This window comes from Buceros rhinoceros, unplaced genomic scaffold, assembly GCF_000710305.1.
Source record: "Buceros rhinoceros silvestris isolate BGI_N320 unplaced genomic scaffold, ASM71030v1 scaffold19670, whole genome shotgun sequence".
In the NCBI taxonomy this organism is placed as follows: domain Eukaryota; kingdom Metazoa; phylum Chordata; class Aves; order Bucerotiformes; family Bucerotidae; genus Buceros; species Buceros rhinoceros.
Genome location: NW_010390383.1, coordinates 1 through 17,039, shown reverse-complemented (window position 1 = coordinate 17,039; position 17,039 = coordinate 1). Strand labels below are relative to the sequence as shown.

The 17,039-nt window shown below is 37.0% G+C and overlaps 1 protein-coding gene across 1 annotated transcript in view; it reads right to left on the bottom strand.

Annotated features, from left to right (window-relative positions):
• TARBP1 (TAR (HIV-1) RNA binding protein 1) overlaps nt 1-16,981 on the bottom strand; it is a 37,560-nt gene extending 20,579 nt beyond the window's left edge. The window contains exons 1-12 of the mRNA XM_010137678.1: nt 16,892-16,981; nt 16,015-16,084; nt 15,003-15,151; nt 13,839-13,891; nt 11,903-12,000; nt 10,454-10,589; nt 9,304-9,400; nt 7,707-7,796; nt 5,767-5,905; nt 4,051-4,147; nt 3,580-3,755; nt 373-470 (exon numbers count right to left, since the gene is read on the bottom strand). Of these exons, the coding sequence (XP_010135980.1) occupies nt 373-470; nt 3,580-3,755; nt 4,051-4,147; nt 5,767-5,905; nt 7,707-7,796; nt 9,304-9,400; nt 10,454-10,589; nt 11,903-12,000; nt 13,839-13,891; nt 15,003-15,151; nt 16,015-16,084; nt 16,892-16,915 (1,227 nt within the window). The 5' untranslated portion in view covers nt 16,916-16,981. The remainder of the gene's footprint in view (nt 1-372; nt 471-3,579; nt 3,756-4,050; nt 4,148-5,766; nt 5,906-7,706; nt 7,797-9,303; nt 9,401-10,453; nt 10,590-11,902; nt 12,001-13,838; nt 13,892-15,002; nt 15,152-16,014; nt 16,085-16,891) is intronic.
• Between the last annotated feature and the right edge of the window lie 58 nt (nt 16,982-17,039).

Genomic DNA, 17,039 nt, shown 5'->3' with positions numbered 1-17,039 from the left:
TGCCCATATAACTTTCTCCATGAAGCCTAAACTTGTTTTCTTTTCCAAACTGACTTCATTAAATAATTCTAAAAACGCCACTAAAGGTCTCCAAACATTTTATGTCCACAACTATACTAGTAAATATGATACAGTATATGTTACTCGTTATTTCTTACTATGTGATTCCTTTAGATTTGCGGAGAAACAAGAATATGAACTACAGACACTAAACACTATTTGTGAAGACATCTTTTTTTTTCTGTATTCTTACTGTGGCCAGGCAAAAAAGTTAACAGAAGCATTTCTATGCAAACTGACTTTTTAGGAACACCGTTGAGTCAAATTAACAAGCAAAACCACAAAGAAGTATGTCTCTTAATGGTTACTTACAGTGCTTAACTCATTTGTAGTAAGCCGTCGAAGAAGAAAATCAAGAATACTCTCCACAGGTGTCACGAGAGATTTCCAAATAAAAAACAATACCCTATCTGTGAAAAGAGAGAGAAAAAAATTCTTCATATACAAAATGCAATTTCCTTAAGAAAATTATATCATGCAGATTTAATTAAGATACTGAGTCAAAATTATACAATAATAAGTAATCAAATGTCTAAGAATACCTTAAACCAGCTCTGTACTCTTTAGCAGCGTAAGCCATAGGGCTGAAAGAATCAAACCAGATGATATTCTTTCCTGAGATTTATCATGAATTAGTGAACCAAAAACCACAAAAGACCAGAATACTGAAGTGTAATTTTTCAACTTTTAATGCACGTATTTGTCCTGTTCCTAACCCTCTGCACAAACAGCTTATTAATGAACTTACTCTTTAAAAAACAACAAAAGTTTCCACATTCACCAGTTAATTGTGTGAAAAATGCAGCTGTCCATTTCTAATATGTACAGAAATTAAAACTGCACTTTGATTGTTTTTTGGTGTTTTGTTTTGTTTTCCTGTTTAGAAATAATTCGGCTTTGGATATAGAGTAATCTTGTAAGATTTCATTCAAACAGTTTCCAGGCTAACACTGTAAATGAAAATGCAAGGTTATACACAAAAGGTGGTACTTTCTCTAGCAAAAGGCTAGGCTACAAAGTATACCACATGCCCACAGCATTTCACAAAAGGACACAAGTTTGTTACACAAGGTAGGTCACTGGTAAAACATTCTTAACCACAATCACAGTTCAATATGTGCTTCAAGAGTAAGCACTAGCTGAAAGTCTAAGAAATAACACATCAGTATGAAAACAGAGTTAAAACATTTGCATCACCACCTTTTTCCAAAAATATCAGTCATTATTTTCAGTATTTAGTAGAGTTACCCACAGGTTACATCTTTTGGAGTTGACTGAGTTACACTTCATATAGTGAAATTATTATGAAATTGAAGACCTTCAAAAGGTAGATATAAAAAGGGATGTTATTTCCAGGAGTTCCAAATCTATATTGTGCTTAATTTCATTTTTCTCTATTAAAGTGATTCATTGGACTACAATTCTAATGCTTAATCTGTTTAGAACACAGTTTAACTATGTCAGATTTTTATCACATTTCATCGTAAGTCTCAAATCACGAAAACATCTTCTGCAATTAAAACTCAGAAATTTTTCAGATAAACATTTTGGACATAAAATCCAACTCTCCACCTGTGGCTTTGCAATGCTATTAAAAAAATAATTAGCAAAAACTTACTGTTTAAATAGTAAAGTCTAACAATAGTACAGAAAAACTTGTAGAACAATGCTGCTGATTTCAGCATCATGTCTATCCCCATTATTCTTAAATAAAACACTTCCCAATTGTTGTTATTTTTTTGTTTTACAAGCTTTAATTCCTTTCTTCTTCTCTTCCATTTTATCATCTTCCATTCGACAAACAGGACATTTCACCTCCTGTTTAATTAACACAGAAACAAAACTTTCATGCTTCACAGCATTACTTCTCCCGTCCCTCAACACAGTCAATCCACAGCTGCGGAAAGAAGATTACTCAGCTCTGCTGTGCAGGAGGAAGAAGCACAGACACACTGTAGAAAACAATGTATGAAAAGTAATCCATTTTAACTTAACACAAAAAGATAGAACATTACAAGTCCAGGTCTGAAAGTCTCTTGATAGACTCTACTGATGAGCTGCACTGGAGTACCTCCGAGAGCATTCAAAAGGATGGAGACACTGCGATGCTCAGCCTTGCCATGACTTAAGAACTCTGTTAGCAGAACTTAACATCCTAAGTCAGTCATCAAAATTTCCAAAGCAGGAGCAATCTATTACATCTACATTAGCAAGCACATAAGAAAATCAGGCATACAAGGAAATTATTTACAGAGTTAAATTCTTGATACTAAAAAACCACTTGCATGCGTTTTATAGGTTTCTGCTTCAGGTTTATTCTAGCCTTATGCTGTAGACTGAATGCACGCTGGCAGTTGGGGCATATCTTCCAGTTTAGTGTCATTTGAAGGAATCCAATTCAGCAGTCAGAGACCATCCCACAACATGAACTTTACCAGCCTGCATAATTAGTGCTCTATATTTCAGTCACACAGCTAAAATTCAAGAGATGGGTGAATGCATAAAGTATTTTACCCTCATTTTAAAATGAGGGTAAGCATTTACTTCAGGGCTGCATTTAGACATCTTTATAAAACCTGGATACAGAACTTTAAATAATTTTTTTCCAGTTAAGAGCTGAGATCTGTGGCCCCCACTCCAACTACTACTCTTGTATTCCATGCTATAAAAGCAGTGGAAAAAAATCCCCAAATAATCTGGCTAAGCAGGAAGCAAACTCCAAGATCCCTCTCCTTCCAGTTCAGCACCCTATTTCATTACAATAATACTGACATTTTTCATTAGCTCTGAGGGGAAAAAATTAGAGGCCTATACTGGTAACAAACTAACCAAGTTCTCAAAAAAGGAATAGTACGGACTCCATCGCTTTTGTTCAGACTCTCCTGAAACCTACAAGCTAAAGCGTTCAATCTGTAGGGGGCCAAAATTCAGGGACAGTCAGGCTGCTCTTAACCTCCTTGCTTCTAACCAAAGTCAAACTAAAGGAAGTCCGTGAAGCATGCCTACTGAAACCACACCTAACACTGAGAAGTAATCAGAGGCATCCTGTCTTTTGCAGTCTAAACAGCATTAGTTGAGACAAAATTACCGACCAGTCAACTCAGAAAAGAGTATGTCCAGCAGGATCACTTTATGCTCTCAGGTTAGGCTAGGTTTCTGTACTGGCTTCTTTCTGAAGTGTCTACACACTGGCAAAGAATAGGCCTATAAATGTCTGTAATACAATCACACTCTCCAAATTTTAACTAACTGCTAACTTAATCCTAACGGATAACAAGCACTTTTTCAGAAGGCTTCCATGTTCTCAATTCCCAGTCCTTGGGACACCTACAGAAGAACTCCTGTCGTATTGGACCCACAGCTCAATTTCGTAACTGATATCCCAGATTGACAACTTTCACATTTACCACTTCTAGGCTATTATTAATACTGACAGTATAGCCTTAGAACAGGAAGTACCTTAGTTTTAGTTAGACTGTAATTTAATATAAGACACAGTATACTGAAGATATCACTAACCATCTTGCGTATTGGAACATTTTAACGAACGGGTCTGCAATAACTTCAAGAGAAGCTGTAGGCTTTTATCTGTTTTCAGTGTTGGTATGTAAACATTACTGCCAAGTTTCATCAAGACATCCAGAAGAGGGTTCAAGAAAGCCTCTAGTTCAATCCATTCTATGTTGCTTTTTCCACTACACAGAAACAAAAATTAAAAAGAAAGTCTTCTTCTGAGTATCTGCCTTAAGTGCTGAAGTCACTTATGGAGATAAATAGGACACATGTTTCCAAGTCACTTAAGTATCTTTAGAAATGTTACCCAGTGTGTTTGCAGCAACAGTTGAACAAGATCTAAGGAATGATCAGGGTGACCGAAAGTCTACAGAGAAAAATGGACAGCCTCCTGACTTGATCAGGCTTCTACCAGATCCTTCAGGAGTAAGGGGGTTGAAAAAGAAAGAAACGTAAAATAAGGTATTTCATACTTACCTGTATTTATTCCTCATCCGTTCCACATCTGCAGCCAACAAAGTCATTGTTGCGACAAGCTTAGCTTCAAACCAGTCAGGCATAAAGCAATTTTCTCCTGATTAAAGACATTTTAAGGTTTTCACAGTATTTTAAAAATACCTTCATATTAATTTTTAAAGCTTTTGTTTCTGTAAGTTATTATAGTTAATTAGACGTATAACAACAATTAATGTTAACAAGAATATTACTACTAATTTTTTTGCATTCTTTTATTTAAACTAAACTCAAACACAATTGCTTTTCCTCTATGCCTCAAAGAGGCTAAGCTCACTGGCCTCTATACTGAAACCAATTTTAGGCAATGTATTTTATTATGTAGTAACTCCGCAAAGACTTTTCTATTGCTTAAAAAAAAAAAAAAGTATTAGCATATTCAAACGAAGTTAACCAAGAACATAATTCCACTATGCTTCATCAAAAACATCAGCTGTGATTTTGACCAGCTAGAAGTTATATGAAGAACTAAACCTATTCTGTCAAAAGGAAGTAAAAACCCTAACTGAAGTTTCTGTTTTCATTGATCTTTTATGCAGGGCTACATCATCATACTTCCAAAATTGTTTCTTAAATAGTAGTACATTAGCTGTACTACTGGTATGGTAGTACTGACTGGTATTTTTCTGGATTTGGGAATTTAGCTTACAAGATAAGATTCGTATCAAACCAGGAAATTACAAACATCACTCTTTTAGAAGTGAAACACAGACGTCTGCCATAGAACTTCAGATAATATAGACCAAGGACTAAAACATTTCAGGAAGGAGAGAAGATCTGCCAAAATCTTTAGCAGAGCATTTACCTTGGAATATGAACAGACAACATTTCCTTGCAGCTTTTCTAACAATAAGACAATCAAGTGAAGCTTCCTGAGCTCCTGAAGCTATTAGCATCAGTAAATTCTGACCTAGCTTTTCTATCTCCTATAGGTATAATATCAAAAAAATGTTCAGTTTTTACTTTTGACATTACAAAACTACAGAAATTTTGCAACAATTGCAGTACTTAAGTAGCAAATAAGTGAACAAAAGTTAAAGTATTAAAAAAAAAAATTTGCCGTTCCTTTCAATGTATCTGAAAGAAAAACCTAAACTGAAGTTGTAATAATTTACAAAGTCAAAAAAAAATAAACAAACCCTCCCTTCAGAATTTATCTGCATATTTATAGAGCATACAAAGAACCTTTCTTGTTCCTAACATGTGACAGCTAATCCACTGCAAGCAGTCCAAGATCGAAAGAACATCATCACTACACAGAAAGGTGTGTAACGAGCTGCCAAGCTGCCTAACTCTACGGTATCCCTCTCCATACATAACACTCAGTCGTTTTACAAAGCTCTGCTGAGAAAGACTACAGAATCTGTACCCATCCACATTCCCCTTGTGCTTTCCTCTGCCTCCACACTCCAACATTTTCAGGAACCAGAAAAAAAGTAACAAAGACATCTAACGGACAAGCATCAGTGCAGCATTAAAATGAATATTAAGGCTTCACTTTCAATTAATTCTGCAGGACTGTATTTTATGAAGGAAATCTGGAATTAGAAAATAAAGTTCAAACTTAAGAACCATGAATATCACAAATTCAGCAGAATCTTAATAGGTACAACATAAACAAGCAAACAACTCTTACAAAATCCAAAGGGTTGGCTTTTTATTAATAAACACTTAACTTACCTTCAGATGCTGGTGTCTTAAGGTACTCTCCCACAAGACTGCGTACATATTGACATAACGATGATGTCTCTTGATGTTCAAAATCAGAGATTATAGACTTTCTGAAGCATCCATCATTCACTTGCAACCAACTGCAAAGCTAAATTAAAACCATGGTTACTACTTAACCACATCTGCCAGCTGTGTACTGGCAAAGTACACTGCAGCACGCTAAAGCACTGGTAAATACAAGCTCTTAAATCAACAAATTCATGCTGTGAGAGGCATTCAGTGGAGCTACCTTGAGGCTTAGCACACTCTTCCCTTCTAACTAACAGAGAAAAAAGATTTTGCAGAAAGTCATTCACAGCACCGAAAAAAAAGAACATTGGTACCAATAAGAAAAACCACATCTCTTAAAAATAAGCAATGCTAGTAAAAACACCCTTATCTCAAAAGGACTTCCCACAGTTGTGTTATCTAACGAGACTTGCATTTTTAAAAAACTTTTATGCCAAATATCAATGGAATAAGATGAAATGTACAGTATACATAAGAGGACACTATGCAAAAAACCATTTTATAATTTTATTGCTGTACAACTAACCAGAAGTTATGGCTACATATTGAATTGGTTCCAGTATATCCCCTATATAAAATTATTTCTTCTTTGGATTTTTTTTTTCACAGCATTTTGCATCTTACAAAGACATAAAACATATATCCTGTGGAAATTTAAAATTTACGGTCTCACTTTACATGGTAGGCACATTTTTCCCTTTGAGATTATCCTGATATTTCTGCCAGTGTTGGGTTCATCCAAACAACATGCAAATCAGAAGCAGCTCTTACAGCGTATTTTTTGGTTCATATACTGGCCCATTCAGAGCATTTCAGGATCCCTACTGTCATGGACAGGGTGCTGAGGGACATGGTTTAGGGACCCTGGCAGTGCAGGGTGAACAGCTGGACCTGATGATCTTAGAGGTCTCTTCCAACCAGAACATTCTGTGATTCAAAACTAAAATGAAGGGAAAACATGCACCATACTGAGCAGATTATCCCTCTAAAGATAGAACAAACTTGAAAATCAGTGTTCTTTTCCATCAAATGAAATTTTACAACAGATAATTGAGGGGAAATAGCCATTAAGATGATAGACAGAAATAACTGCCTGTAGAATTCCATGAGGAAGATCAGCTCCAGCTGAGGATGTTATATCCACCTGGTATCTTCAAAAAAAGAGGATAGAAAAGCCCAAGTCATAATTCTGTGGGCTCCATAAGGTGCTCTGCTTTGCACTCTCCATGAAGTTACCGAGGAGAGGAGTGAGCATGGATCCCTGATGGAGAAATTTCAGATACTGATACAGGTTTATCAATAGGGATTTTGGTTCCCACATGGCAAAGGATGCAGAAAACTATGACTGTGATGAACATATAGAACTCTCTTAAAGAGCTGATTCAGGGATCCAAACTCTGAGTAAGACCTGATTCTGATTTGCACTACAGTAAGGTTATGCCCAACAGCTGCAATACTGAGATTAACTCCAGGAAACACAATGACCTGAGGTATACAAGCTCTGAAGGAGTTAAAAAACCCCTCTGCCTCTGGAAAGAGCTTATTCTTCTGCAGAATTGAGAATTTCTGCATGAAGAAAGAAAAATCTGTATTTTTCTCCTCATCTACCATACCCTACCTTCAACCACCTTAGAATTCCTCCACTTTGAATCTGCCTAGTGATTTGTTTAGAGTTAACACCTCTATAGCATTTTAAAACAATTAAAATCAGAGCTTTCAAGTGAGACATGAATCCATCAGGACTCTAAATCCAGAAATTCCATATTGTACCAATGAAAAAGTAGCTAACTATTTAAATATCAAATTAGCAGTAACAGAACATCCATTTGTAAAGGTATTAAAAAATATCTGATGAACATAAAACCAGCTTCGGTTCTCACCTCCATCCATAACACAGTATCTCTCCTTAGGGACTCTGCTGGCCTGAGGGACAAAAGAAAGCTTGAAACTTCCGGGAGGGACACTTTCTCCTGAAGAAGTTAATCAAGAAACAATAGTTACCAACACAATATGCAACAGATAACAACTATGTAACAATTCAAGAAGTCTGCTGTCCTCTGGCACAAGTTTCAGAAAAAGAAACTGAATTTTTCCCCTCTGTGACTCAGACTCATTTTTGCCTCTTTGAAGCTAAACTTATCTTTACCAAGGAAGAAAATTTAATTCTCCCAGTTATTAAAATCAATCTGAAAGTTAATGAATGACTAGAAGACTAGTACTATCACTGATGACACCTTTCAAATGAATATACATACATGAATAAGAGTTACTGATAGGTACTATTTCTGTATTTCCAGAAGGAAATTCTGCTCAGACATGAGCCACATAGCCATAATGCACAATGAGGAAAACTGTCTACTCATCTAGAAAGTAAGCGTGTTACAAGACAACCAAAACATGAGTACTTTGACTACTAAATAAATAAGCTGTTTCAACACTGATGGTAGTTTTCTCATTCTGGTATTATGAATAACTTATTCTCCTAGGTACTTCAGATAAGTCCATTTAGTTGCTATCTGTTAAAACCTGCGTTTTATACAATGCATATGAGAATGTTATTCCATAACCACTGCATGAAAACCCTCCAAGAAAACATCAACTAATAAAAGGTAATGAAAAAAAAACCGTCTTACGAAAACTGAACAGAAGCATACCTATACATACTGTAAAAGAATTAACGTTAAGCCTAAAAACTTCTACTATTGTAACATTACAGAATAGAATATTGTTTTAGTTATTGATACAGGTGTATATGAAACAAAGCTGCTCATTTGTTCTTGCGTAGTCCTCACCAGGGCTGGCCTAAACCCCAGTCAAGCTGTATCAACAGAAAATTGGCTATACTCAAGCTTAGATCGTTGATTAACTTAGAATAGACAATTTTAAAAGGTTATCTGTTTGAAGCAGACATACGTATAGACATAGAATATAATGGAATAACTTAAGTTTTTCTTAGAATTTTAAAGGTGATTCTCGTTCTGTGACTCAAGCAACCAAAGACTGAGACAACCGAAGCAAACTTTAAAGACGGAAGTGAAACGAAGAATATGAGAATTTGCTGAGACAAAGGAATTGAATAGACTTTTTGATCAATGAAGAATGAAGAACTGAGAATCTGTGGAAAAACATCAAGGACTTTACCTAGTTACATAACGTTAGAAGGAAACTAAATATACTGAAGATGCGCGCTGTATACTTTGCCACTCACTGAGGAGATGGCCCAACTGAGAGTTGCTGAATGAAGGAAGCCTAGTTACTCACAGATTGGTAAAATTCTTTAAACACGTATCGCACAACTCTTACGCAGTCACTAAAAAAAACCTTAAACCCAGCAAAATCAGTTGGTTCCATGTTGTATTCAGCAATTTTTAATACTGTGTACCCTATAAAACTGTTAGTGCATTTCACTTACACCAGGAAGTTAAAAAAACCAAACCACACAAATCAAAACAAAACCAAAAAGAAAAAGAAACTCACCACGTCAGTCAAATGCATAGCTGTTTGAAGAAGATAGCACTGAGCAGCTCCACGCAACAAAATCTGATGTGTAATCATCGTACACTGGAGGACATCCCTGAAAAGAGGAAAAATGCGCACCATAGAAAACACACTCTTAGAAAGTTTAAATATTTTCCTGTATTTGGTAATGATTAACTATTTTCAGTATATTTGATTGTATTTAACAAACACAGTATACTAAGTATAACACATTCATTGCCTTATCACACAGCATACAATGCAGAACTAAGACTACTGCTATATGTATTTTCAAACGCTGATAATAAAACTTGCATAAACATGTACTTGACAAAATAAAAAGCATGGAGGGGAACAAAACAAAACCAAAACTAAAGTAACAATCCCCACGATCACATGAGGTCAAATTGGTAATTTAGTATTTGCATTTCACTCTGTAACAAATATACAAATAAAATGTTTGCCATCAAATTCTCACTCGAGCACAAAACTGAAAGAAACCTTCAATGATCTTTTATGAGTAGAGGTGTGTCTGACTTTTTTTTTTGCCTTTTTTTTTCCTAAACTGCTTTTATCCAATATTCCTTCAACCACCTGTAAGATTTTATTTCAATGCTCAAATTTCATTAAACTGGAATGACTGATTTTTAGCGGCTCTAGGAAGTGAAAGCAGACACTTAAGAAACAGTGTTGTTAAGGACAATGCACATGCCAAGAATGTTTACCTAGCCTTTTATTTACAAGTCTTTCAGTTTTAGATTTTCTGGGCTGTTCCTCAATACAGCCTCAGCTGCTATTATACAAGGTTTTAACGTAATTAAAAGAAAAGGAAGAAGTTTGATGTATCAGTTAGGAAGTATGGAAGACCAGGGAAAAATGATGCCAAAAACAAAGCAATGACAAAGGTCTGAAACACAGAACACTCAGTTTTTAAGTTAAACAGAGATACGTACATTGGTTCTTAAATTGCTTTTCTCTGTGAATTAGACATAAAGGAGAGAAACTCTTCCATTCCCATGCATAACCACCACATCCTCCCAGAAATAACTAACATTAACTAAATCTCGGCTCTCGAGATGTTCTTTTTTTTCCTAAAGAAATGCTCACATTTCTTTAGAAGTCTAAGAACACAACGCAGAGTACATTTTACCTTAAAGCATGAAGTCCTTCAGTGCCCAGTACTTTACATGCAGGGATACAGGCCAGAGCCATAGAAAGAAACAATATGGGAGTAGCACACCAATGCCTACTTGTCATCTTCTGAATAAACTTTAACAGGAAACTACCTTAAAATGAAATAAAACAAAAAACACAGAGATATTCTTGTTCTCCAATGCATTTCAATGACCCCTGCAGAAGAGTGTTATGATCATCTCTGAAAATTAAATTAAAGACAACAGAATAATTCCCTAATCATTTCAATGAAAAAAGTACACAGCAAGAAGTCTGTCAATAAGGTAAAGAGATAACCAGAAACAGACTTAAGTTTTGGCTTTGGTGATCTGCACTAATCACCATATCCAACAGAGGAATTTTTAAGTAAGATCGTCTTGAGTACTAGACAATGCTTTTTTAGGCATTTTGTGTCAATTCAACCAGTTTAATGGATGCTGGCATGGCTAAAGCAAGCCTCAACAAGACACCACAGCTACAATTGGTAGAAGCAGGTCACCCAGTCTCAGGGCTGCTAATGACAAACCCTCCGTCTTATGATTAAATATGTGCCTTGGGACAGGGAGGAGAAATATGGCACCTATGGCATTACACACGTGTAAGGCATTTCCTTACCAGAATACATACCTGTAGATACAGGGTACCTAACAGAGCTGGTTCAACCCTTATTTAATCCTATTAGATCAGATATTACATTCTGGTCTGTCAAAGGTTGCTCTTTTTCAGCCTACAATAACACCAAAACCTGAACAGTATCAGAAATGTTCCGCCATCTCATAATAAAAGAATCCTTATACAGCTTCTGCTTCAGCACTTGGTCTGGCGTTTCGAATGCCTGACCACACGTGTTGTGACTAAAAGTCTGGCAGATAGATAAAAAAGCAAACCAACCCAAACAAAAAAACCTACACCGAGACCCCTCTAAACAAACAAACAAGAATACTTCTAAAGCTTTTCCTCAGCACAGTATTACCTACACTTATTGAAGTTACAGAAACATTCAAAACCTGACTGGACATGATCCTGTGCAACCTGTTCTAGGCGAACTTGCTTTATCGGGAGTACATGATCTCCAGAGGTTCCTTCAGCACCTAACATTTTGTGATACGCTGACAAATGAAGAAAACAGAATCTGCAAATACTGTTCACTTCAGAAATTAGGAGTTCTGTTTTTTTAATACAAAAAGGTAAGTCTGATTCAGTTTGCCCCTAAAACAATTTTGTAGCTTAATACTGCAGCATCCTTCAAAGCCTCTGAAGACCTCTCTCTGAAAACTCCACTGCCACAGGGAGAACTACTCCTTTTTTCTCTCAAGCAATATAGAAAAATAGTAGTAAATGTTTACATGGGATAAAGAAAATGGGTCCATAGTTTTTATTTGGTTTCTTTATTTAAAAAAAGAAAACTGTGAAATAAAAAACATACCTTTTTCTTCCTCTGGAAGAAGCATAAGGTAAGTAGCCAAAAACTTCTGTAGCCTCATGCCCAAGGGGGGACAGGCTCCTATCAACTGACCTGGTGACCTGTCAGAATTAAAAAAATAGAATACACGGCTGGCATGTTAACAGTTAATTGCCGCTAAAAAAAAACAGAGTGCAGTTCAGTGGTTAGTTCACTGCAGAGACTGCACCAACAGGCCACAGAGATGACAGTGCATCAGCTTGCATCCTTCACTTATCCCAGTATTCCAGTACCCAGCAAACACAGAGAAGGTGGGGACGGTCACAACAGCATAACTCTGCCACGCCACCTACAAGGACATGGTGTTGACACTCCAGCATTCAAGTGCAGCATCAAGTCACTTGGGACTCAGAGCATCTACACTGAGCCCACAGCAGGAGATGGCACAGTCAGTTCAAACCCAGGCCCACACACACACAGAATTACATGGACATCCATGGAAGAGGCTGCCAAGGCCCACAGGACAAGATCAGTGTCCCCAGGACACTGGGACAGATGAGACAAGATCCCCACTGCCTAGCAGGGATGTCATCAGTCTGATTTGGAGAACAGCAAAGAAAAATTACCAACACAAGTGAGCTAGGGAGCAAGATTATAGTCAGTATAAAGAAAATGACTGACCGGCACAGATGTTTAAGTAAAGATGCAAGAAACACTCCATGAGACCAACAGAGACAACCTGTGTGTCATCAGCAGACTCAGGATGTTGTCTATCGAGGATTAGCATCAGTCATGACATGTTAGAGTTTTCTCTCATACAGCTTGACACTAAGTGTAACAACTTTGTATATTCTTGGTATACTCAAACATGCACCCTCCTCTATATACGCCAACACATTTCACCAGAAATAGAGAGGCTAAAAGAGAAGATTACGAAGCATGGATCCAACACAGCTCACACATCAAAGCCCTCAGCACTTGCCTCAGCTCCTGACTTCCCATCCATGTAAACTCATGCAAAGCCTACTGCAGCCAGCTAACTGAGGTGAGAAACACATTACTGCTGCAGGAGCCCAAAGAGTCCATGTTTAGACAAAACAACTTATTTTGACTACAATTCATCCAGAATCACCCAATCCAAACTCATCACCAGTTTAGTAAGCGACAGTCACATTTGCTTCCCCTGAAAAAAGGGCATGAGTTGCAGCTGACAACATCAACTTTTCCAGCTGTCTAACGAGGTCAGCCAATAAAGGCTCCTTCAACACTGTTCTGAACCAAGTTTCAGATTGTTAGCTGAATCACCCAAGCCACTGCTTGGTGTAACACTGGGGGTATGAAGGGCAATCAAGCACTTTACTCCCCATTCCCTGTACCCTCCAAGCAACTAGCACAAAGGACTGAATGCCACCAGTACACTGAATGTACAGCAATTCACAACTCCTCAAACTTTCATCTGTTCTTTATGTATTTACACCAAGGGAGGACACTGCCACCTGTCAACTGCAAATAGTCTCCTGTGAAAAAGTATTAATTTCCCAAAAGATAATCAGGCACTGTCAAAAAAGCACTTAAATCAGTTAACTAGCTGGCAACAATTAGAGCAGCCCTTTCTTTCTGTGTGGCAAAAAAATGAAAAGATAAAAAAATACTTAACTAAGTTATTCATTTATCACATCTCATTTCACTTCCAAATTAATACTTCGACACTAGCTGTAAAACAGCACCTTGAGGCACCCCTGTGTTACCATTACTAGGCTTACATAGAACCTACTTCACTCACTCACAGCCGCCCACCTTTCCTGAAAAACTCTTTATCTGTCAGTAAGCTTAGCAATACCATTTGTTTATTAACATTTTTCCTTTATCCAAGATTTTACCCACATACTCAAAACAGTATTATGAGAGCACATTTCCAACAACCAATATATTTAAGAAAAAAATAAAATCAGGGGCTTACCTGCTATAGAGTGAACTTTCTGAGAGGGCATCCATTAATGGTCCAATAACAAACTGATAAAAGGAAACGAGAAAAAGGGCTAAATGTACGTGTGCAAGGCACTGTTACACAGAGGCTGATTAGACCTGCTTCACCAGACTTTACAAGAACAGTCAGAAATTAGAGAATACTCTTGCTAGTGCCAAATAGTAGGAGCAAAAAGAGGAGAAAGCTGAAGAGAAGTGGAAGCAGAAGAATATACAAGCAAAGCAATTTTTTCACTAGGTACATTTCTCAGAGCATTGCAAAAGGTGCAGGCAAATAAGAAATCCTTTTGGGAAACGGAGAAAAGGTATTTAAACATGAAGCAAAAGAAAGAGTAGGGGCCCACACAGGTAGAAATATTTAGGGTGTGTTTTAAGGCTGACTGGATTTCAAGTTAGCCATCAAGAGGCTGACTTCACCTGTATATATCAGAAACATTAACCTCTGAGGAAAAGACTCCTATGGAGGAGAAAAGGAAGAAGTAACAGTATAATATAAATCATTCCTTACTAAGGTGTAGGCTGCACAGGGAGTCAACCTACGCACAATACTCATAAAAAAAAAATCAAGGGCTTTAAACTTACAATATTTCTTCCCACATACAGAATATTTTCAAGTGTGGTTTTTAATGGGATACAGTAATACACTGATTAAACTACAGAGACACTGACTTCCTCACAGGGTTATCTAGCAACAGATCTTCAAAATCCATCATTGAGTAGGAGACAATACGCACAGACTCAAACGCTGCTGACCAGGTTTATTCAAGATTCTGTTCAATCAATATTAATTCGTTCTTTTGGAGAGGTTCAGGGGGCTTTGAAAATCTGAAGCATCGATCAGCCCTCTTCTGGTAACAAATCTCAGCAAACTGGAAGTCAACCTTAGTTAGAGAACGTTAGTTTGAAATACGAGAACGAACGACTGCACTCAAAAACACACTCCCTCTAGGCCTGGCCATTTGTCAAGTAATTATGTATTTGACACCACTTACAAATACTGTTATCGCTTGCACAGCTAAGTAAGAGGGTATTTTTAAAGAACGTACCTAATTCCAACACTACTGAGCCAATTAGCGTTAAGATATATTACAAATTAGAACATCCGTTCATTCTGGCAAGTAACAGTTAACACCCTTACCTCCGAAAAACCAAGTGAATTTGGGAGATGCTTCGTTTCATAAAGCTCCAGAAAATGAAGAATGCCTTCCTTGGTCAATGTTTTATTCTCACTCTCAAACATTCGTTTATAAATGCACATGTGCCATGATGGGTGAAACAACCAACAACCTATTACAAAAGCAAATTCTTCTGAGCTGACACAGAAATGACAGTGACACACAGACATGCTAACACACAACACACTGACATTCTGGACAACACAGTCAATTCACAGGACATTTCAAAGAGATTATTATAGCTATCAGATTTATAAAAATACCCTGCTAAATCACCAGAACAAAAATATGTATTTCTTAATACTGTGTTGAAAACTGACCCTCTGAATTTTAGTAGTTGCAAATTAAAATGACTAACAAGTGCAAAAACCATGTCCTGCAACCTTCCTGCAGCTCTCCTCATACCAACACTGTATTCACCTGCAACTTTCAACTTGCTAGTTTTCCCACTTTACAAATCTCTAACATCCTGCACTACCTAATCAGAGGTGCTCCATTTTTGCCCTACAGAAGATGACATTACATCTGTCGACATGCTGCTTCAGCATTCATTTTGATTCTTTCCTCCACGCCGCCAATGAGTTGGGGTTTTCTAACCACTTTTACCTGGCTCATATGACCCGCCTCAAGAATCTCTGGCTTTGTTTTATTTTCGCATTAGCTGAAGTAAGTAGTGGAAAAGAACCATTTAGTTGGGTTTCCTGACAGACAAAATATTTCAAGATAACATAGTAAGCAACAAGCAGGTGCTAGAATTTCTTTTTCTCGGAGCAGAGCAGCACTACCTATGTATGTTTACCAAGCAACCAATGCATACAGCAGACCCACAAAAACTGGAATAGTCACCCAGAAAACAGCTAAGTTGAGAAAAAAAAACACATAACAAAAAGCTGCTACCAAAACTGCATGGGAAAAAAAAAGGTGTGACTTAACTGCCTAATATTTAGGAATATTTCAGAAAAAGTTACATCTTACCTTTTTCCTCAGATATAGCATGGTCATATAAACTGTTCAGTTTTGGTAATACTGGCTTTATGACATGGATCTGAAATGCAAATCAGATGCAGTGTAAGTAATCAGTTTATATGTCAAACCTAGGCACTGGCACTTACAGGCTAGAATTTACTATCAACAGCATTTATATAGTAATTGACAATATACCTGCACTTAAATAAATATGCAACACCTGTGCAACTGATCTTGGTACATTAACACTTAATCTTAGCCTAGCACGGACAAAAATCTGGTATTTCCATGCTGTTGTATCCTAAGAACTATGCTTTCTAGTAACCAACCATTCTATTCATCAAAACCATAATAAAACAGCACAAATCTATAAAATCCAACATTTTGATAAATGCTATTTCTCTCAACTACAGGACAATTATGTACAAATAAAACAACTATAAAGATGTAGTCACACAACCAATAGTTAGTTCCACAATACCATACAATCATGGAAGCATCGAATCAGTGGGAACCTTTCTGCCACGTACAGTGGGCACTCAAAATCATTTTTATCCAAGGGCACAAGTGCTTTACCATACAGATGCAGTCCCTTCACTGAAAACAGTTACTAAGTGTTACCCGTGGTCTTGCAATACACTGCAATCCAGGGTTTTTTCCTTAGTTCAATCCACTGCTTTAGCCGGAATTATTCCAAAGACAGAGTTCTGAATTTATTCCAAACGAATCCTGTGCTTTAAATATTTTAAATTAAAAATAAAAACATTCCTTTTAACGCTTAGTTCGATACCCTCAACCACCAAAACTGGCAATATTTTTCCCAGTAAAACCATTTACAGTACATATGCAATCTATGTGATGATCACAGATTTTAGGGTGCTCCTACCTGGTTCCCTTCCAAAGTTTCCATTATCAGAATGTAAGTTTCCCAGAAGTGCAGAAGTTTCTCATTCTTCTCAGCAGACCACCAAAACAGACTTGGTTCTAACAAAAAGAAAACAAAAAAAGTTTCTCTCCGCCGTTCAGCCCGGGGG